Source organism: Bos indicus x Bos taurus, chromosome 2, assembly GCF_003369695.1.
Source record: "Bos indicus x Bos taurus breed Angus x Brahman F1 hybrid chromosome 2, Bos_hybrid_MaternalHap_v2.0, whole genome shotgun sequence".
Classification (NCBI taxonomy): Eukaryota; Metazoa; Chordata; class Mammalia; order Artiodactyla; family Bovidae; genus Bos; species Bos indicus x Bos taurus.
This window is the reverse complement of record NC_040077.1, coordinates 105,813,774-105,826,984: the sequence shown is the minus strand read 5'-3', so window position 1 is coordinate 105,826,984 and position 13,211 is coordinate 105,813,774. Positions and strand designations below refer to the sequence as shown.

The 13,211-nt window shown below is 54.2% G+C and overlaps 1 protein-coding gene across 12 annotated transcripts in view; it reads left to right on the top strand.

The window, feature by feature from the left end:
- TNS1 (tensin 1) overlaps positions 1-13,211 on the top strand; it is a 216,272-nt gene that overhangs the window by 191,363 nt on the left and 11,698 nt on the right. For all 12 annotated transcript variants that reach the window (XM_027567210.1, XM_027567200.1, XM_027567247.1 and 9 more), the window contains 6 exons: positions 2,756-2,954; positions 6,302-7,368; positions 10,152-10,238; positions 11,303-11,434; positions 11,868-11,960; positions 12,895-12,972. In XM_027567210.1, coding sequence (XP_027423011.1) covers positions 2,756-2,954; positions 6,302-7,368; positions 10,152-10,238; positions 11,303-11,434; positions 11,868-11,960; positions 12,895-12,972 — 1,656 coding nt within the window. The remainder of the gene's footprint in view (positions 1-2,755; positions 2,955-6,301; positions 7,369-10,151; positions 10,239-11,302; positions 11,435-11,867; positions 11,961-12,894; positions 12,973-13,211) is intronic.

The following is a 13,211-nucleotide window of genomic DNA, read 5'->3' as shown; positions in this document are numbered from 1 at the left end:
TGACACTACGTTTGGGTCAAAAGCAGTTAGTGGGGACATGGCCTTGACTCCTGGTAAACAGGGCAGACGGGAGTCAGTGTCTGTGGTCCCAGGCCTGGCTCCGTCCTGACTCTGGGACGGGGTGGTGTGGGTGGCCTTACTTAGATTTTACCGATGGTAGAAGTGGTCTGTGTATTTGTTTTTTTTTTTAATAGGATGGGGTGCTGATCCAATAACGTGAGCTGCTTACCCACTGTATGGGTCAGGTCTTGGCAGAAAACAGCTCATTCCAATGGGGCAACTGAAGAGGGTTTAATGGACTATTTAGATGGTCTGGGCAAACCAACGAGGGATGGTGAAGCACCTCCCCCAGTGCTCCTGAGCAGGAGGCGGGAGCCATCCTCACTCCAGGCCTGAAGAAACCAGGAGGAGCTGGAGGAGAGGGCCCGCCCCTGGAGCTGGTATCTTGGGTGGAGGATGCGGCCCTGGAACTTTGACCCTCTCTCCCCACCCACCTCCATCTTCTGTTAGTCCTGCCTACCCGCCAGCTGCCAAAGGCCAGGGCCCTCTGGAGCCCTGAGCCTGGGAGTCCGGTGGATGCTGTGAATAAAAGCTGGCCTGCAGGGACACAGAGCAGGCTGGGGGATGAATCCGGAGGACACGGCGGGTGGAGAGGGCCACAGACTTCAGGGCTCGCCCTCGGGCATTTTAGCTTGAATTTTTGGGGTCAGCAAGAATTCCAGGGAAGGAGAGAAACGAATGTGTGCCTCTTAGGTCTTAGTCACCGTGTACCTCTGTGGTGGGGGGAGCTAGGGGGCAGAGGGTAAAGGTCATGCGTCTACTAGTTTGTGAAGCAGACACTCACTGAGGAGTCATGTGTGCCAGGCGCTGTGAGTACAGATCAGCGAGGAGCCTGGGGCAGCCAGGGGGCAGATGGATCCTCTTGCCACCTCTGGGTGGGAGAGAAGGGTGCTGGGCGCTGCGGGCACCAGCATGAAGCTGGGAGCCTGGAGGCGTCCAGGTGGAATTTTCAGAGTGACCCCGGGAGGTGAGGGATGGGCCGGAAGGTAGGCTCTGGCCTTGGGTCTCAGCTGCCATTTCTGTGGGTGTGAGTTCCTTTCTGAGTGTCCCTTTCTGTCAGTTCGAGTTGCCCCAGGGTGTGGAGCCGGCCCCCCAAGGCTAAAGACACACTGAAATTGTCGATCCCCCTGATTTTCAGCTGGCGGGATGTGCAGGGCCCAAGAGCAGGCTCTGGGCCAGACCACGGGGTTCTTAGGCCAGTTCTGTCACCTGCTACTGTGTGGCCCAGACAGGATACTTACATTCTCCAAATTCTACTTTCCATATGTAGTTGTTTGCTATTTCTGCTGTTATTGACAGTCTGTGGAGCTGGCTCTTCTCTGGCTGATGGGCTGGAGCTCTGAGTAGCAGCAGCCAGCTCGGAGTGTCCCATGAGGCTTGGTGGCCCCTCTCTCAGCCACCCAGAGCCAGCACCAGGAGTCGGGAGATGGTAGCTATGGCTGCTGTGTGTTCTGGGGCGAATCGCTCCACCTCTCTGGGCTGGGAAGACATGTTACATCAGGAACCAGTAAACTATGGCCAAATCCTGTTTTTGGAAAGTTTTATCGTAACACAGCCATGTTCATTGCTGTACTGTAGCTACTCTCGCAATAACAACAGTAGAATTGAGTAGCTGTGAGAGAGACTGGCCCCCTCCCTGCACCCCAGGGCTGCACGGACTCTGCCGTTCCTCCAGTTCTCAGGCTGGTTTCAGCGGTTGCCCTAATTGTGGTGGGCATAGTGTTGGTGTGTGCTCAGGTCACGTCCCTCCTGGGACGTCCTCGGGAACGGTGCCCGGTTTGGAGGTGGCAGGAACACCATCTGTCCCTGGAGAAGCCGAGAGTGTCCTGCTTCTTCTTTCTGTTTGATGGCGAGTTAGTTTGCAGTGGTGGGGTAGAGGGGCTTGCGGAGGGGCTTCCAGAGGCCGAGATGGAGGGCAGTTGGGGGCAGCATGGCAGTGGGGCGGGTGGCACAGGAAACCTGGGTCTGGTTGTGCCTCCAGCCCCTTCAGTCTCCTGGCCTCGGCGCCTTCACCTGCACTGTGACCTCTCTGGCACTTGCCGCCCTCTCCCCCATCCAGCCTTCCTCTCGGGCCATTCTGAACACCAAGCGGGATAATGATGTCAGTCTCGGGAGGCATGCTAAGTGTGTCAGGCAAGGTGGATGGGTGTGTCTTGGCACGCAGGGCTGGGTGTGACTCACCCGCACAGGCCTGTTGCTAGGCCAGCAAGCCTGTTTCTGGACTCTGGGTGTGGGGTGGAGTGAGCATCCCGAGACGCAAGGCTGGGCTGGATCTTGGGGTCCACGGAGAGCCCAGACCCCAGCAGTGCCTGGGAAGCCAAGAAGGGCCTGGGGACCTGCGTTGCAGGGTTGGGGAAGAAAAGCTCAGCTAGAGGGGCCACCAGTGAAGGAGAGTGTCCCAGCTCTAGGAAGGAGGACTCTGTGATGGCTGTATTCTGGGGTCCCTTTCTGGGAAGCTTCTCAGAACAAGGCTCTAGTTAAAGGTTCTTTGGGGGCTCTCATGGCTTGTCCATGATGCTGGAAAAAGGATGGACCTGGGCAGGCAGGAGCCCTAGAGACGTGCCCCTTGTCTGCTTGGCTGTCCTTTTGGGATTTCCCTCACAGGCTCTGGGGAGGCCGGTTCCCATGGGTTGGGTGGGGTCCACATTGCACCCCCTGGATCCATGCTCAGTCCTTGTCCCCTCGCCCCTTCCAGAGCCCCGGAGCTACGTGGAGTCGGTGGTACGAACGGCGGTGGCTGGGCCCCGGACTCAGGAACCTGAGCCCAAGAGCTTTAGCGCCCCAGCTGCGCAGGCGTATGGCCATGAGACACCCCTGAGGATTGGGACCCTGGGAGGCTCCTTTGTCTCCCCTAGCCCCCTCTCCACCAGCAGCCCCATCCTCAGTGCTGACAGGTAAGTGGGGAGGAGAATCCAGGCCCGGGGCAGCATGGATGAGGCCTCCTGGATCTGATTAGGGCATGGACGGGCAGAAGTCACATCCAGGGTGCTGCCCTTGGGAAACCATCTCATTGGGGTGCATGGCAAGAGCACCCCCTGAGTGCCAACTCCCCGGGGAGAGTATGAAGATGAACCAGGCACAGTTCTTCCCTCAGATGTATTACTTTTGTTTTTATTTATTTATTGGCTGCACCATGCGGCATGCGGGAGCCTTACTTCCCCAGAGATCACATCTGTGCCCCCTGCAGTGGAAGTGTGGAGTTGTGACCACTGGACCGCCAAGGAAGCCTCCTTTCCCCAAATTTAAAATCGAACAAGTATAGTTACTATGTTGTGAGTGCTTCCCATTTGCCAGGCGTTTTGCTAAGTGCTTTCTGTTTAAACTTCACAGCTGTCCTACGAGGTAAGTAGTAGTAGTAGTCCCACTTCTCAGAAGAGGAAACTGAGGCAGAGAGAGATTAAAGTAGTTTATTCAAGGTCCTACAGCTAAACAGTAGCAGAAATAGGATTTGGACCAAAGGTGTCTGGCTCCAGAGTCCACATCTCTATCCTACCCCCCATCCCCCCATCACAGAGCAGCAGTTAGAGGTGCTCAAAGCAGAGGTGTAAGCAAAGAGCTCTGAGCAAGAGGCCGTTATTTCTGGCTTAGTCTGCAGAGAGGGTCTCTGGGGGCTGGAAGTCCAGGAAGTATTTGTGCTAAGGCCAGAGGATGAGCAGGGGTTGAAAGGTGAAGGGGAGGGAGAGGGCCTTCACAGCACAGCAAGGACAGGACTGGGGTGTGGAGGTATTGGGCGTGGGGTCTGGGGGTCAGGTCACTGTGGGGTTAGAGGAGGGATGTCTTGGTGGATGGGCGGCTGACATTTTATGGAGTCAGACAGAGAGGACCCCAGAAAGGGAGGCTCCTGTGTTTGGGGTGCAGTGAGAAGCTGTTCGACTGGCGGGGTGGGGCATAGGCTTTATAATGGGGAGACAGGAAGATGATATAGGAGAGGGACTCTGAGATGAGCCCAGGTAGGGCACAGGGTGCCAGGTGGGGAGGAGGCCTGCACCAGCCAGAATTCCACCCCCCAGTAGGGGCGTCTTCCCCAACCATCCCTTCCCACGTCCACTCCCCTTCTCAGACTGGGTCCCCACGAGTCCGGAAACTATCCAGCCATGTGCTCCCCGACCCAGGTTGGGGCGGGAGGTTCGGGTGAGCAGAGGCAATTTTCTTCTGGACTCTAAGAATCTGAAACTTCAAACCAAGCACACACCCCGAGTCCACCTGGCCCCCTCCCCAGCCTCTTAAGGGCTCCACTTGGGGAAAGGTCTGCCTCTGGGCAGGAGCTACATTCTTCTTTTAAAGGAGAGGAGAGTTTCCTCACCTCTTGCCCCCCTTGCTGATATCCAAGAAGTCCTGACATTAGGGAGTTTTCACTTTTTCTCACTCAAATTCCTCCCACAGTAAGATTCAGGAAGCCTCCAGGATTAATCACCCAAAACGCCATTTCCGTGTCCCCATCTCCTCCCTCCCCCCATTTTCTCAGAATCCAGGTTATTCTGTACTGAAGTGGTGTTTCATTCTGGCCTCTTCTGGGATGTGTGGTAGACTTTGTCCTGGCCTGGCCCTGACCTTCTCCCTGCCCTTGGCTCTTGCCTGGCCCTCCCACCTCACATCACCCTGGGGACCTGAGCTTAACTGAGCCAACCCAGGGTGGGGCCTGCCAGCCTCCAAACTCCTTCTAGTCTGCGGCTGCAGGCTTTGGTGCATCGGCTTCTGTCAGGACCCTTCCACCCTGCTGCCCCACTGTCAGCCCCCACCCAAGGGCTCCTTGTGCGAGCCTGCCTGCTGCCTCCCTGCACCAAATGTTTGTGCACGGTCCCTGAGAACCTTTGTCTCTGCTGCCACGTCACTGAGGAAGTTTGGGTCTGGAAGGAATCAGAGCCATCTAACCCACCTGCCTCATTTTCTGTGTTGTTGTTCAGTCGCTAAGTCATGTCTGATTCTTTGTGACCCCATGGACTGGAGCACGCCAGGCTTCCCAGTCCTTCACCATCCCCCAGAGTTAGCTCAAACTCCTGTCTATGGAGTCAGTGATGTCATCCAACCATCTTATCCTTTGTCACCCACTTCTCCTCCTGCCCTCAATCTTTCCCAGCATCAGGGTCTTTTCCAATGAGTTAGCTCTTCGCATCAGGTGGCCAAAGTATTGGCGCTTCAGCTTCATCATCAGTCTTTCCAATGAATATTCAGGGTTGATTTCCTTTAGGATTGACTGGTTTGATCTCCTTGCAGTCCAAGGGACTCTCAAGAGTCTTCTCCAGCACCACAGTTTGAAAATATCAATTGAGAAAACTTTAAAAAACAGAATCCAGGTTTCCCAAACTTACAGGCCATTTCCTGTACTCCTGTATGGACTTGTACTTAATTTCAGAGGAAAACCTTTGTGGCCATTCTCCCAGGTACAGTGCCCTCTGAACTGAATTTCATCAGTCTTAGAATTGAGAGTGACTTCTGAGCTCATCTAATCTAACCTCCCAGTGGAGGAAATTTCCTCCACAGCATTCAGATTAAGAGGTTGGTCAGCCTCTGCTTAAATGCTCCTAATGATGGGAGTCTCAATGCCATGTAATGCACCCTGCTCCATTAGTGGCCAGATCCAATGACTAGAAAGCAGATCCTATAATGAGCTGAAATCTCCTGCTATGAGACTTCTTCATCTTTGTTTTTTTTTTTTTTTGAGCTACCCAGGAATGGATGCTCAGTTACACTCTCAGCGTGTAAATGTCAACTCACCTGGGGAAAGTGAGTCAGGGGAAGATGCTTCCAGGAGGACCAGGGCCCAAGTGGTTTAACTCCCTCTCCAGTGTTCAGTTTCTATGGTGCCGGAAGGGGCAACAGGACAGCCTCCTTCAGTTTTGATAGCAGAGATCTTGCTCTGACTTGTGGTTGAGCAGTCAGTGTGATGCTTGAGGGTACGAGGGCTTTGGAATCCGGCACTGCTGAGTTGAGATCCTGGTCTTTTGTGAGCTGTGTGGCTGTGAGCCTATTGCTTAACCTCTCTGAGTCTGAGTTTCATCTTCTGACATCTTGAATGTAGGGTGACGTTCAAAAGCCTTGACTTTTCTGTTCATGTGAGAGGAGCTAAGGACAGGGAAGCCTGGCATGCTGCAGTCCATGCGGTCACAAACAGTCAGATATGACTGAATGACTGGACAACAAAGTGGTTGAAGGGAGGGCTGAAGCTTCACTGAAAGCCTGTCCTTCATTAAATGCCGCCTGCTGACATCCGACCTGCCCATGTCTCTCTCTCTCTCTCTAGCACTTCAGTGGGGAGTTTCCCATCCGGGGAGAGCAGCGACCAGGGCGCGCGAACACCTACCCAGCCTCTGCTGGATTCTGGCTTCCGCTCCGGCAGCCTGGGCCAGCCAAGTCCTTTGGCTCAGAGAAACTACCAGAGCTCTTCTCCTCTCCCAACTGCAGGCAGCAGCTACAGCAGCCCCGACTACTCACTGCAGCAGTTCAGCTCCCCAGAAGGCCAGGCCCGGTCTCAGTTCAGTGTGGCCGGTGTCCACACAGTGCCTGGGAGCCCCCAGGCACGGCACAGGACAGTGGGCACCAATACACCCCCGAGCCCTGGCTTTGGCCGTCGGGCTGTGAACCCCAGCCTGGCTGCCCCCAGCAGCCCCAGTTTGAGCCACCGCCAGGTGATGGGTCCACTGGGAACCGGTTTCCATGGTAACACGGGCTCCAGCCCCCAGAGCAGTGCAGCAACCACTCCGGGAAGCCCCAGTCTGGGTCGCCACCCTGGGGCCCACCAGGTTTCCAACCTCCATGGCAATGTGGTCACCGCTCCTGGGAGCCCCAGCCTGGGCCGGCACCCCGGGGCCCACCAAGGCACCCTGGCCTCCAATCTCCATAGCAATGCAGTAGCCAGCCCCGGAAGCCCCAGCCTGGGCCGTCACTTGGGAGGGTCTGGATCTGTGGTTCCTGGCAGCCCCAGCTTGGACCGGCACGTGCCCTATGGTGGCTACTCCACCCCTGAGGACCGGAGACCCACGCTGTCCCGGCAGAGCAGCGCCTCAGGCTACCAGGCTCCTTCCACGCCCTCCTTCCCTGTGTCCCCCGCCTACTACCCTGGCCTGAGCAGCCCCGCCACCTCCCCGTCGCCTGATTCGGCAGCTTTCCGACAAGGGAGCCCCACCCCGGCCTTGCCGGAGAAGCGGAGGATGTCCATGGGCGACCGAGCGGGCAGCCTCCCCAACTACGCCACCGTCAACGGGAAGGTGTCCTCCTCGCCGGTCGCCAGTGGCATGTCCAGTCCCAGCGGGGGCAGCACCGTCTCCTTCTCCCACACTCTGCCCGACTTCTCCAAGTACTCCATGCCAGGTGCGCCTCCTTCCCCTCCACCTCTCTTGCTGGCAGATGACACCCGCCAGTCAGGCGCTCTGTCCCCATCTCTGTTCTGACATCTCCTTGGCAGATAGCCTTGGGTGGGTCACTGACTTCGGGTCCTCAGGTGTGTTAGTGGAGTTGGAGCTGTGCTCAGAGCAGATGTGCTGTAGTCTGGCAGCTGTGGGGGCAGGGATGTGGATGTGACGATGCCTGTGATGGCCCTGCTGTTCCCATTATCATCAGCATCTTCACAGCCACCACCCCTTGCTGAACACACACTCTGTGCCAGGCTCTGAGCCATGGTCTATCTTGTCAGTTTTCATGGCCCCCTAGCAAAGTGGGTGTCAGTCCCTCCATTTTACACATGAGCAAAGTGAGGCTTGGAGAGGTTCAATCATTTGTCCAGGGTCCCACAGTTAATAAATGGTTTAGCATCCAGACCCTTATGACCCTAAAACATGTGCTCTTAAAACCTGATTGGAGCTGTCTTACTGCCTTGTCTTGATAGTTTCTGTAATTTAGTGTATCCTTGAAAATATGGCTTCCAAGCCTGGACCACCTGCCCCCCACCCCACTTTTTGCCAGCCCATAGCACTGTTCCCGCCGTTTGATCCCCACTTTGCACACATCACTAATAATAGATCTGGCAGCCAGATGAGATATGGGAAAAGGCCAAGGGTTAAGCATTTTTACTGGAGTCTCATTTCTACCAGCTCGGCTTAACAGAAGCCCGCGCAGGTTTACACACTGAATTCTTCACTTATCACCAGAACTGGGCATCTTTAGCCGCCACTTAGAGGGCCTGTTATCTAAATGAAAAGGTCAAGGCTTCAGCTGATCTGCATCTTTTCAGCCAGATCTCCAATCTGACTTTGTCCAGAGTGACCCCAGAGTCCTGGGGCATTCGAGGAAGATGTAGAATGCAGCAGGCAGCCTGGGATGGGCCCAGCTGCCCAGAGTCTCCGTGTCACTCCCAGGTCCTGCCCTGAGCCTGCCAAGTGACACTGCACGACCTCGCTTCCTGCTGCCCACCAGAGACATCTGGTTCCCAGCCCCAGTTCTTGGAGGATGCAAAACTTCTAGTAGTTGGGACATTTCCTGTTTCCCACCATCTTCCTTGCTTAAAATAGCCATGGGAGTCAACACAGGAAGGCACATGGGGCTGCAGCCGCCTCTGACAGCTCATTAGACAGGCAGCAGCAGCCCTGGGGCCTGGGACTCTGGAGCAGAGAGATGCAGCTTGCAGAGCTGTGGGGCCCAGCTGCCTAGCCCAGAGGCCCTGCTCTGTGCACAGCTGCCAGGAAAAGGAGCTGACCTTCCCCCTGCTGTCCTCCAGAGACAGATCCCAGAAGCCTAACAGAATGTAAATAACAAGGTAAATTGACGGGACACACAGCCCAGCTCTCATCTCTGGTCTGTGCCCTGAACTTTTTATAGCACTGTGAGCACAGGGTCCTCTGCTTCAGCCCCTCCCTAGAGAAAGGAGAGGAGACCTACAGATCTGGAATATTCCTTTTTTCCCTCTTCCCCCCGTCCTCCGTTTTGTTTTCTTTGCTGTCAGAAAATGAAGGAAGAGGTTGGTGAGAGTCCCACATGTCCTTATTCCCAGCCAGGAAGATACGATGTAGCTGACCTGAACTGGCTATTGTGTCTTCTTACCTGGAAACATCTAACAAAAGCCTTTTAAGGACCATCTGTGTGACTTGGGCAAGTCGCTTCCCTTCCAGGAACCTCACATTCCTCACTTGTAAAGTTAAGCAGTTGGATATGATGCTCTCTTTCCAGAACATCCTACGAAAGCATCTGTAGTCTGCAAAGGGTCTGGTGTGGGAAATGTCTACCAGAGAAGTGGGGTGCGTGACACTCGGTAGACAGCTTCTTAGTTCCAGGCCAACCCTTCCTCTGTTTATCCCAGGCAGGACAGGAGTGATAATTTTGTTCTAAATGAGATTTTCCATATGGGGAGTGAGGAGGGGCTTGGGGAAAGTGGACAGAAATGTGTTTTTTTACTCTCATCCTCAAGGTTTTTATGATGAAGTGGAGAAATTGAGCCCATGGAGAAAGGGATTAAAAGGTGGGAGAGAAGCTTCAGGAAGGATTTAGTCTGACTGTTCTAGAGAAAGGGCAAGGTGGGCTGGAGTAGGACTGTCACTGGCTGGGGGAAGATGCTGTTCAGGCTTTTCAGCAGGAGGACAGCTGTGTGACCCACAGTGGTTGTTGGGAGATGGGGGAGGATAAGAAAGCAGCTCGAGGCCCCTTCCAGCAATGCTCTGACGAAGTCTGAGCAGATCATCTTCCTGTGTTAGTTTCCTAGGTCAGCCATGACAGAGGACCACAAACTTGGTGACTTAAGACAGCACAAGTTGATGCTGTCAGTGTAGCTGAGCTGGGAAGTCTAAAGTCAAGGTGTTGGCAGGACTGGCTCCATCTGGAGACCCTGATGGAGACTCTGTTCCAGGCTTTTTCTCTTTGCTCCTCATGGTGGGTGGCAGTCTTGGGGTCCGTTGGCTTGTAGACACGTCTCCCCAGTCTCTTCCTCCATCTTCCCATGATGCTCTCCCCTTTGTCTCCCTTCCTCTTTTTTTATTAGGACATAAGTCATATTGGATTGGGGTCCACTCTAATCTGGCATGACTGCGTCTTAACTTGGTTACATCTGCAAAGACTATTTCCAAATAAAGTTCCCTTCACAGGTCCTGGGGGTTAGGATTCTAACATATCTTTTTGGGGGGACAGAGATGGAGACTCATAACACCTCCAGTCCTCTTTTTCTTTAGACAACAGTCCTGAGACGCGGGCTAAAGTGAAGTTTGTCCAAGACACTTCCAAGTATTGGTACAAGCCTGAGATCTCCAGAGAACAGGGTGAGTGTTGGGCGATACTGAAGGTCCTGGGATCCATCCGAGGTCACACTGGCTGCTGCCCATCTTGTCTTCCCTGGGCAAGGGATATAAGCAGACTCACTCCTCTCTGCAGTAGGTGTTGGTCACAGAGAGGAACTGGCCCCAAGGTTAGACAGTAGGAGGCACCTTCCCAAGGCCAAGGGCAGGGAGCAGGAGTTGTGGTTGTAGCTAGTTCCTTAAAAGCCGCAAAGTCTTGATTTTCCAGGGCAAAATGAAAAGTCTGGCTGAGATCATATGGAACCTCCATCTGCATGCTGTGGGAGATTTCTGCACATTTTATAGAAAAACATAGTTGGGGCTGTGGAGATGGAGATGAGAGGCATCAGCTCCAGTGAAAAGTCTGTGCAGATGTAGGGCAGGGTGACTTCTAGCCATGGGTCAGATCCGGGCTGCTGCTTGTTTCCATAAACAGTTTTCTTGCAACGTTGTATGCTCAGTCACTCAGTCATGTCAGACTCTTTGCAACCCTATGGACTGTAGCCTGCTAGGCTCCTTTGTCCATGGGATTTTCCAGGCCAGAATCCTGGAATGGGTTGCCATTTCCTCCTCCATGGGATCTTCCCGACCCAGGGATCGAACCAGCATCTCCTGTGTTGCAAGCGGATTCGTTACCTGCTGAGTCATTAGGGAAGCCCCATCTATCTGATTACTCACTGTCTGGGCTGCTTTTGTGCTATGATGGCAGCCATGAATAGTTGCAGCCAACACTGCATGGCCTGCAAAGCCTGAAATATTGACTGTCTGGCTCTTTACAGAAAAATTTTGCTGACTCTAGTGTAGGAGGACCCTTAGGAGTGTTTACATTTTAACTTTAGGGACTCTCCTCTCATCTGAGAAAGAATGAGATTTGAGGCCTGATAAGACTTAAGTGAAGTTGTTGTTGTTCAGTCACTTTGCAACCCATGGACTGCAGCACACTAGCCTCCCTGTCCCTTACCATCTCCCAGAGTTTGCCCAAGTTCATGTCCACTGAATTGGTGAGACCAGTGCATCAGTTTCTCATTTCCTTTTCTCTCCTGATTTAGCCATCGCCCTCCTTAAGGACCAGGAGCCAGGGGCTTTCATCATCCGTGACAGCCACTCCTTCCGAGGAGCCTATGGGCTGGCCATGAAGGTGTCTTCGCCCCCTCCGACCATCACGCAGCAGAATAAAAAAGGTAAAGCTTATCCAGCGGGGCTCAGGACCAGGGGGTCCCTGCAGTCTCTTTAGATCCTGATCGGTTAGAAGGACCAGGGTTGGGGGTAGGGATGTGGGCAGGGGCGCTGGTAGGATGGGGTGTGCAGGTCTTCTAGTTCTCATGGGAGCTGGTCCCTGCTAGTCGGACTCTTCAGAAAGATGGGTCTTGAGCTTGGTGATGACCGGGGTCAGAGAACAGGGGAGCAAGATGACTGGAACCCTGTGACTGAGTTTCCTTGAGAGGCGGGCTGGCAGTGGTGATCTCTCCATCCCAGGGCTCTGGCCATATTATCGCTGTGAACCTTTCTCCATCACAGCCTCACTCACTGGAGAAGTTGGGAAGTGGTGCTGGCAGGTGGTAGGGGGGATGCCATGAGCAGTGACCTATCTGCATTTCTTTCTCTTTGTCCCAGGGGACATGACCCACGAGCTCGTGAGGCATTTCCTGATAGAGACCGGCCCCAGAGGAGTCAAGCTCAAGGGCTGCCCCAATGAGCCAAACTTCGGTGAGCCATCCTTGCCTCTGTCCCCACTGTCTCAGGCCTGTCCCGGCTTCCCTGCTGCAGCTTCTGTCTTGTCACCCTTGTCATAGACGCAGCAGGGAAATGCACTGTGACTCCCTTCCTCTCTACCGTGGTACCTTCACTCTGCCAAATTCCTTTCTGTTTTTGTCCTGCCCCACGGGGACCTGTTACTGTGATCAGTGGAATAACAACTATAACAAAGGCTGCCATGTGAAAGCCACGATGCTTGCTAAGTCGCTTCAGTTGTGTCCAACTCTTTGCGACCCCATGGACTGTAGCCTGTCAGGCTCTTCTCTCTATGGGATTCTCCAGGCAAGAATACTGGAGTGGGCTGCCACGCCCTCCTCCAGGGGATCTTCCCGACCCAGGGATTGAACCTGCATCACTTATGTCTCCTGCACTGGCAGGCGGGTTCTTTACCACTAGTGCCACCTTGGAAGCTGAAAGCCACCTTAGGTACTTTATACCACTTCTGGTCTCCTGACCATCCTGTGTGGTAGGTGTCATGGTCCCATTTCACACACGAGGAAACTGAGGTTCGTCGGAGTTAGACTTACCAGGGACACACCTCTTGTAAGTTCCTGAGTGTGGATTTGATCCCACCATCCTCTGACACTTCTGCTACACTCTCCTGAGAGGGGCCCTGGCAGCGGGAGGGACGTAGGAGGGATGCTGGGTGTAGCTGTCAATAAAGGAAAGCTGACCCTTCTGATGCCCAGAGTGAGCCTTTAGAATCTTCCCCCTTGGATCTTGCTAACCAAGAGAGAGTGAAGTTTCAGCTTTGTGGGTGGGATGAGGGAGAGGTAGTAAAGAAGTAGAGGATTATGGATGGTGGGGTGGGGTGGGTGGGCTGATCCGCAGTGCCTGCGACCTGCTCCCAATAACACTGCCGCTGCGGGGCTGTCTCTCTCTGCAGGATCTCTGTCTGCCCTGGTCTACCAGCACTCCATCATCCCGCTGGCCCTGCCCTGCAAGCTGGTCATTCCAAACCGAGGTAGGAACCTGAGACTCCTCGCCCTCCAAGCGCACCCTTGCGCTGGCCTCCTCTGCGTCTCAGCCCCCAGCCAGCTGCTCCAGAACGTGGGCCAGGCTTGGAGGAAACGGGTCATGCTGCCAATCTGGGGAAACTCGAAACCACTCTCTGCTTTATTTTTTCTAATAAAAAAAAGAAGAGAAAGTTCACTTAAAAGCTTAATTCCAGAAACATACATAATTGACTTGCCAGATTGTTCT